Raw genomic sequence first — 8467 nt, 5'->3', positions numbered from 1 at the left:
TTACCTGATCCACAAATGCACGGATTACTTTTTGCACGTGGAAATTATGACACTTTACTACAAAATAGAACATTTATACTCACAAAAATGACTTTATTGGTACAAAATGCTTCACGTTAATGAAAATCTTAATTCTACAGACACCAGTTGAAAAGCATTTGTTTCAGTGTAGTAACGCACATTTGCAATTTTTTAAAATCATTTACACATTAATGAATAGCACTGGGCTTGTTCGTTGGTTGTTTGTGTGTGTGCGGTCTTGAAATGCTGTAAACTGCGAAAAGGAAGTCTCAAAATCTAAATGAACTAAACGCAATCCACTCGAACAAGACATCAATAAATGCACGCGTGTCACCTGATTCACAAATGCTAAGATTACTTTTTGAATGAGCAATTTATGATTTATGAATGCAGAACAGAACATTTTTATTCGCAAACATGTTCAAATCGCTGTACAATCATTCAAACCCGAATTCCACAGATTCAAATCGAATGGCATTTGTTTGTGGCTAGTAAGATACATTCATAACATTTATCTAGTACATGGATAATTGTGCGTGCATTCATTAATCCTTAAGAGTCTAAAATCATCCCATACTTTCTCTACATTTTCCTCTCTGGATCTGGCCTCTCTCACTAAGGAGGTTTCACAAATGAAAGCAGGCACCTCCATAGTGGATCCTATTCCAACTCAGTTGTTTAAATCATGCTTTGCCTCTGTGGGTTCCGTTGTTTTGTGTATAATAAATGATTCCCTGAGTACGTGTGTTGTGCCAGCAGCATTTCAAATTGCTGCTGTAACCCCGGTACAAAAAAAACTAGTGTGGATTTTGACAACCTCAACAATTTTCGTCCCATTTCTAATCTTCCATTCCTCGCTAAAATTCTTGAGCGTGTAGTTGTGTCCCAATTGCACACCCATCTCAATGCGAACAATCTCTTTGAACCCCTACAATCTGGTTCCCGCAAACTCCACAGCACTGAAACGGCGTTAGTTAAGGTTACTAATGACTTACTGATTGCTGCGGATTCTGGCTGTCTTTCAATATTGATCCTTCTCGATCTTATTGCGACGTTCGACACTGTGGATCACACTCTGTTACTCACTCGCCTGAAAACCATCTTTGGGGTTATGGACACTGTAGTAAACTGGTTCAAGTCTTATCTCTCAGATCAGCGCCAGTTTATCTCCCTTGATGGATGTCAGTCTAAAGTTGGTTCAGTTAAATTTCGTGTACCACAGGGTTCAATTTTGAGCCCCCTTCTTTTTAGCATGTACATCTATCCTCTTGGCCAGCTTTTACGATCCCTTGGTCTTAAGTTCCATTTTTACGCAGTTGACACTCAGATCTACATCCACACAAAACCGGATGATAATGCAGCCTGTATAAAGCTTTCTGTAAACCTGTATATCTGAGGTAAAAATGTGGATGTCACAAAATTTTCTGTGTCTCAATTGTGATAAAACAGAGGTAATGCTTATTGGTTCACCCCACCAAATCAATAAATCCAGTCATGTTGCTCTAAAATTTGACGGCTCTGCTCTGGAGTTTTAAGTGGTCCCTGCTCCGGTGGTCCCTGCCGTTCCAGCTCTGACCGCGCCGCCCAGGCGTCCTGCTCTGCCCGCAAGTTAAGGCCAATTTAAACTATTCCTACTAATTACTTTAGCTTCCAAAGAAATAAAAACCCTTTCCCAATTTGTAAACGATGCAACAAAATAGTCCTGAAAAAGTCAGTGTCCTCTACTCTGTTATGACAGTATTGTTCATTTTCCTCTTCATCCTCCAACGTCCTGCAGAAAGTTGACCCCTCTAGACTCTCTCTGACGCCCTTCTCACTGAAGACAGGTGGTAGTGTCTTGACTAGAAAATCAGCATACACCTTAAGTTTGGAGAATGATTCAGTGCAGATGTTGTAGTGGTTGTTATTTATTGCTTGCCTTGGTGAAAGATCAGCCGTCTGCAGATGTTTGTGTCTTGCTGGACCAACGTGAGGAGCCCATACAGTTTCATTCCAGAGATTATTTGTTGCAATGGGAAGTAACCTGACTGTAGCATGCAGGACTACAGAGCTATAACAAAAAGTCAAATATATAAAACTCTACAAGGTGAGCCTTCATTAAAGGAGCCGTCTTACTGCACAATGTCTTCCTTCCTTTGAATGGACAGTGCCACATAACAGAATCCTGCCTGTGCTCTCAATCAGGGTTGTGTTGTCTGTCAGCTGCCTGATCTTTGAACAAATCCACTCAAGTCACACAAACAATGTGAAGGAACCTTAGTTTAGTGTCTAACACTCGATGGCTGCTCTGTCCAGTCCTCGTGGTCAGTGAGGAACCTGGGTGTGCTCTTACCAATCTCTCATTGTGTGGCATGTTCATTATTGTCCACTGTCATGTTGTGATGAAGCCATTGAGGTTTAGAGTCAGTTACTCAGTTTGAGCTCTAGATGTCAGTAAAGCCGCACTGAAGTCTCTCTGCTCTCAGCGCCTGAGGACTGATCTCACATCAGTGAAGAGTTTCTTAAGACTAAGGTTTCTAACTTCTCCCGCTCTACGACACAAGGCTTTAACTGCAGAAATGACAGTAATAATGGCGCATCGGTCCACAGTGAGCAGCTCTTGAACAGCTCCTCTAACCAAACCACACACAGTCAGACAGTTCATGACCTCCCAGCGGAGCTTCAACATGTTCAGCAGAAGCGAGCGCTTCATGAGGACTGTGGGCTTCCTGCAGATGCTGGAGTATCCATGACACTCACGTCACATCACTGAGCCAACAGTACATCAGCAGACACACACACACAGAAACACATGAGCAGCATCAATGTTCAACTGGAGTTTGAAATGATTGATTTCTGACACTGAAGTCAAAGCTTAAGACTTTATTCTGAAGAGCATTTCTGACAAGTGTTATACATACGGCCGTGATCTGTAATCGGCAGAAACAAGCATTTCTACACTAATCTTTTATATTTAAACACATCATAACCTCTATGACTGAAATAATTATTCATTTACAACAAAAACTGAATTAACTGCTTCAGTGACTGTATAATTAACATGTGAAAACTAGAGAGAATGAATCTGGTAAACGTCAATAATCCTGAAAACATGAAAGGATCTCTAATCGGTGTAATTGTGTGAAGTGGAATATTAATGAAAACTTCTGGTTTATTGATCTGTTGTATGAAAGCAATATGAGCGTGTGAGTGTGGCTGTAGTGCTGGATATCAGTCATGTGATCATCACGGCCCAATCACAGCCACCGGACTGATATTCAGATCAACTCTCACTCAAGAGATATGGATTAAATATTGGAAACTGATGAAAGCAGGAAGATCCAGACCTACAGGAGTGACGTTTACTGACTATTGACCGCTAAGATCCTCAGAGAGCCAGAAAAATAGAAGAATGGAAAGAGTGTGTGAGTGAAGGAGGTTGTGTGTGTGTGTAGATGTGTGTTAGTTACAGGATCAGAGAATGACACCGTTCCTCTGTCATAGTCCACACACACTCTCACACGATCAAGCTTCTGATAAACACGAAAACCAGAACCTGGAGACCATCTGTCCGACACACTCCAGACATCATCAGTGTCGAAGAAACTCCCTCCCTTCCTCTGCTTTGATGCTGTAGTAACTCCAACAGTCCAGTCTGAACTATCTTTAACCTCCACATCCCAGCTGTGTGTTCCTGAGTTAAAACCCTCTGAACCCAGAACACAGAGATATGAGTCAAATCTCTCTGGATTATCAGGAAGAGGTTGTTTGTTCCCGCTGTTCCTCACACTGGTCAGATTATCAGACAGGACGAGATCTGGATTCGCCGTGTTTGGATCCAGAATCACAGGAGCTTATGAGACACAATCAACAGATGCTTTTATTCTGATCTATGTAAATTTCCATCCATTTAGCCCAAAAACCGGACACTAATGGCTTGGTCAAAAGGAATTCTTCATGTAAGCCTTTTCAGCATTTTGGTGAAGTTCTCTTAATTTATTGATATCTCATTTTAAATCTGACTCCATTAATAATTTGATCTGACTGTGATTCTAAGTGACTCCATAAAGTGCGCTACATTTAGAGTTTATCAGCTGATTTTACGATTAGTTGCGATTTAATTTAGATCGTTGATTTTCCTTAGGAGTCTCAAATAGGCTAAGCGTCCGGTTTCGCTTGCTCTAACGGACACAGATTAGTCAGTTCTGATATTACAGAGGATTGCAGGGTGAACTATCTTACCTCTAAGTGAGTCACACATGTTTACTCATAACAAAACGTGTAATTTTAGTGATAGTCACGGAAACTGCAACTTATAATAAAAAATAATAAAAAAACTTTCCTTTCCTTTTTTCCTCCTCTTTCCCGCCCTACTCTAGCCTGTGCTACACTGAGAAATGTACACGGACTAAGTATTTCAGGCACTTGTTGCGCTCACTCGACTCTTCACGACCAATCGCTTATTGTACCCCCAAGTTGTAAGTCGCTTTGGATAAAAGCGTCTGCTAAATGCATAAATGTAAAATGTAAATGTAAAATAATAACAGTGGCAGTGAGAAATCAGGTTTTCCCTCATGCATTGCTCAATGCTCACGCTATGGGGTTCCCAGTATGATCTGCCCTGGCAGAGAGATCTGCGGTAACTCCTACTTACTCCTCACGGACACGACTAAAATAATGATTTCAGAAAGATACAGAATAAATCAAGATTAACATTTATTTTGGCCAGACCAGAAAAGTAAATAAGTAAACAAGAATCCATGGTACACAACTGATCAGCGTAAAACCATAAAACACTATTGCAAAGCAATATGAAAATAATTTAAAAGAGTCATCATGTCTGGCATACTACATGCAGTTTGCACGGCACGGGGTGATCTGACTACAGAATATTCCCCCTGAGAGTTAGATTATCCAGCCTTAAATACTTCAACTAGAACAAAAGGGTTGTAAATATTTGCAACACCCCCACCTGGTTTTGGGGGAGTGGATCAGATATCTTTGAAGAGACTACTCAAAGGAGAACTGAATTCTCATTAGTTTTCCAATCTTTCTAATACTACCAGTGACTGCAGTGAAACTGAGACCATTTTACCATTCGCACTGAGACCTTTAAAAAGACATCAAACATGAAAAGGATAAAACAATAGATTTACAAGATACATCATCACTGATATATCTGCATTTGGTGACTTGAAACCAGGACAAGGAGAGGGCAAAATGGGGAGGGGGAGGAATGTTTGTCAGGGTGTTGTCACACAGTTTCTGTGAGATCTTTCTCTCAAGATTAGGACTTTTATTGTTCAATTGCTGGGGTGTGTATCTCAGCTTTTGTCTTAGCACCAAAACCGATCCTTACATCTTCATATCATCATCAAGACTGAACACACTCAGATTATTATGAATTATGATCCTGTTGATCAAACACATTTCCTCTGATCTCTGTCAGTGCTGTTATTAGTTTCACACTCATCTTCATCATCAGTGTTTAACCTCTTCAACTCTTCCCTTACTCACATACAGTAAATAAATACATCTGGTGTCATTTTAAAGGAAAGCCCTTAATAAAACAATCAATCTTGTGTTTGAAAGAGCAGAACTAAGGCTCTGTCTGCTCTGGACTTCTTTTGGAAGTGTTTTTTACTCCAAAGACTGGAGGGAAGAATCTTCATCGTACCATGTCGGGTTCAAAAGATCATTTTATAAAACCAAAGGGAGGCAAATAGACTTTCTGGAGTCTAAAAGGTCCTAATTTATCCAAAACCAACCTCAGCTCTGACAAAACTCTCAATTGTGCGGTTTCAGAGCTCAATGTGTGCGTGTGTGTGTGTGTGTGTGTGTGTGTGTGTGTGTGTGTGCAGTCAGACTCACTGTGTTGGACGATGTCCTGCATCTTCTTCCAGACTCTGAACGGCAGGTTGCCCAAGTACCGTGGCACATGAATCAAAGCTCCAGAAGCCATCTGTGGATCCGGCTGTGAGCTCTGGACTCTGGAAGAACATTCAGGAGTCAGAACTGCAGTGGCTTTGGATCAGAACCAGAGAGACCAGAGACAGGAGCAGATCACTCACCTTTCCTTTGAGACTGGAAACTCCTGCAGAACAAACCCACCATTTATCATCAAGAACTCAATCAATGAACCAATGATCAACCAATGATCTGAAATCAGACCTTCAGAAAGCAGACGTCACTGGCTCTCATCATCTCCTCCATGTCTTTGATTGTGTGTGAAAGAGCTGAGATGTGTGTGTTCATCTCCTCCAGCTTCTCCTTCATCATCTGCTTCTTCTGCTCCTCTTCCTTCCTCAGTGCAGTGATTGTAGCTTCTTCTTCATCTCTGAGAAACTGATGAAGCTTCTCAAACTGCTGTTTAATCTGACGCTCTGTGTGCTCAGCTTGAGCCTGAAATCACATCACATTCACTTCAATCATCTCCATCCACACACATCAACACTTCACATCATTCATAGCAGAGAGAAACTCCCATACCCGACATATAACGGCTCCAGAAGCAGACGCTGCTCGTCATTTACAGAAATAATCAGCTGAAATATATCAAATCTTAACTGTATACAGAGTCAAGTCAAGTCAAGTCAACTTTATTTATATAGCGCTTTTAACAATGTAGATTGTTTCAAAGCAGCTTTACAGTGTTAAACAGGAAAATAATGCAGCATAATTTTATTCAGCTGTATAGCCATTCTGGAAAAATTTCAAGTATCATACAGTGACAGTGTGGGCTTTAGATCAATAATTTGATCAGTAATTTAGTTTAAATGGTTAATTTAGTTTATTATTTAGATGTATTTCGATGTTTAGTTGAAAAATTTAGTGTCCCCAACTGAGCACGCCAGAGATCCTACAGCTTTGATGAAAATGACTCTTGACTCTGTGTCCTCACCTTGATGTGTTGAGCTGTTTTCTCAAACTCTCCTTTAATGTTTTCATTGTGTTGGAGTTTCTCCTGTAAGGAATTCAGTGCTGTATTGAGCTCCTCCTAGAATTGAACAGAAATACAGCTGAAGCTCAAGCATCAAGACAATGATTCAAAGCACAGAGTAAATCCACCTCTGAATGGCTCAGAAAAGCTCAATTCAAGTTCTGGAGTCCTGACTTGAACCCGATTGAGATGATGTGGCAGGACCTTAAACAGGCAGTTCATGCTTGAAAACCCTCCAATGTGACTGAACTAAAGCAGTTCTGCAAAGAGAAGTGGGTCAGATCCAGCAGAGCGCTGTGAAAGACTGATCTCCAGTCAGCTCAAGCATTCACTCCAGTTATCGCTGATGAAGGGGTGATTAGTTTTTCACACGGGTGATATGAGATGAAAACTGTATTCTGTGTTTACTGAGGTTGCCTTTGTTTTATGTTGTATTTTGTTTGAACATCTACTATTTAGAATGAGACACAGAAACAGAAGAATTGAGGAGGGGCAAATAGTTTTTCACAGCACAGTAAATGTTACTGAAGATGAGTAAAATGAGAAATACTGAGTGCATGAATGTGAAATCTGTGTTTATGACTAATTATTGTTCTTTACATGAGGAACAATTGACATTTGTCTTACCTTATATGATGAAACCACTTCGCTGATGGGTCTGAATTTATGATTGTCGTGTTGTTGTGAAGTAAAGCACACTAAACACACCAGCTGTTTGTCCTCCAGACAGAAGAGTTTGAGTTTCTCACTGTGTAAACTGCAGATCTCCTCAGATCCTGATGAACGCCTCTCATTTCTCGTCTTCAGGAACGACTCACACAAGTTCTTCAACGCCAGATTAGTTGGAGGTTCATCTCTTGAGGATCTTCTCCTGCAGACCGGACACTCCTGAGTTCTCTTGCTTCTCCAGAACTGTTGAAGACACTCTTTACAGAAACTGTGACTACAGGATAAAACAACAGGAGCCTTGAAGATTTCACAGCTAACGGGACAAGAAAGCTCTTCTACAGACATTGAATCCATTCTCACTGTTTGAGCTCCAGCAATCTGAACTTTACTTTCACTTCCTGAACGACGGCTTCAAACATGAATCACAATGAGAATCACAAAGATCTGCTGTCTGTTCAGAAACAAACTTCACAAACTCCTTCTGTAAAGAGTTTCTCTTCGTTCCCCACTGATCGCTGATTCTTTATTGCTGTTGAGAGAGAGAGAAAGTCGGTATGACAGAAAGGAGAAATAACAAGTCAGTCTCTTCCTGGTAAGTGTTGTGAGAGGGAGGAGTTCATGATCACCTGTGGGTGTGTTCAAACAGGAACAGGATTTCCTCAGCTTGTATTCAAAGTGAACTTGCATTGAAACATTAAAATATAATGCCGTAAAACATTGGATAAAACACAAAAAAAACAATGAAAATACAAAAATATTAACAAATAAATGACCTCAAAACCCTTATAGTTGCTACTCTTGCTAAAAGCCACTGAGAGACTAAGACAGAGACGATATGCATTTGTGCACAGAATATAA

The 8467-nt window shown here is 40.6% G+C and overlaps 1 protein-coding gene across 1 annotated transcript; it reads right to left on the bottom strand.

Annotated features, from left to right (window-relative positions):
• Positions 1–2869: 2869 nt before the first annotated feature.
• Positions 2870–8195, bottom strand: LOC307132240 (E3 ubiquitin-protein ligase TRIM35-like). The gene is made up of 6 exons (XM_079826413.1): positions 7568–8195; positions 6902–6997; positions 6172–6402; positions 6072–6094; positions 5872–5990; positions 2870–3853 (listed from the first exon to the last, which is right to left on the bottom strand). The coding sequence occupies exons 1-6, from the start codon at positions 7961–7963 to the stop codon at positions 3363–3365; spliced, it is 1356 nt and encodes a 451-aa protein (XP_079682539.1). The 5' UTR covers positions 7964–8195; the 3' UTR covers positions 2870–3362.
• Between the last annotated feature and the right edge of the window lie 272 nt (positions 8196–8467).

Source organism: Gobio gobio (genome assembly GCF_949357685.1).
Source record: "Gobio gobio genome assembly, chromosome: 1".
In the NCBI taxonomy this organism is placed as follows: domain Eukaryota; kingdom Metazoa; phylum Chordata; class Actinopteri; order Cypriniformes; family Gobionidae; genus Gobio; species Gobio gobio.
Note: the sequence above shows the minus strand (reverse complement) of the source record. Positions and strands in the feature narration are given on the sequence as shown.

What these genes read in the sequence shown, in the direction of transcription:
- LOC307132240 (XM_079826413.1), bottom strand. Translation starts at nt 7,963, where the DNA reads ATGGATTCAATGTCTGTAGAAGAGCTTTCTTGTCCCGTTAGCTGTGAA. An exon ending in TTTCCAGTCTCAAAGGAAAG is followed by an intron (nt 5,991 to 6,071) that starts GTGAGTGATCTG and finishes ATGTTCTTCCAG; the next exon opens with AGTCCAGAGCTCACAGCCGG. An exon ending in GCAGGACATCGTCCAACACA is followed by an intron (nt 3,854 to 5,871) that starts GTGAGTCTGACT and finishes GTGTCTCATAAG; the next exon opens with CTCCTGTGATTCTGGATCCA.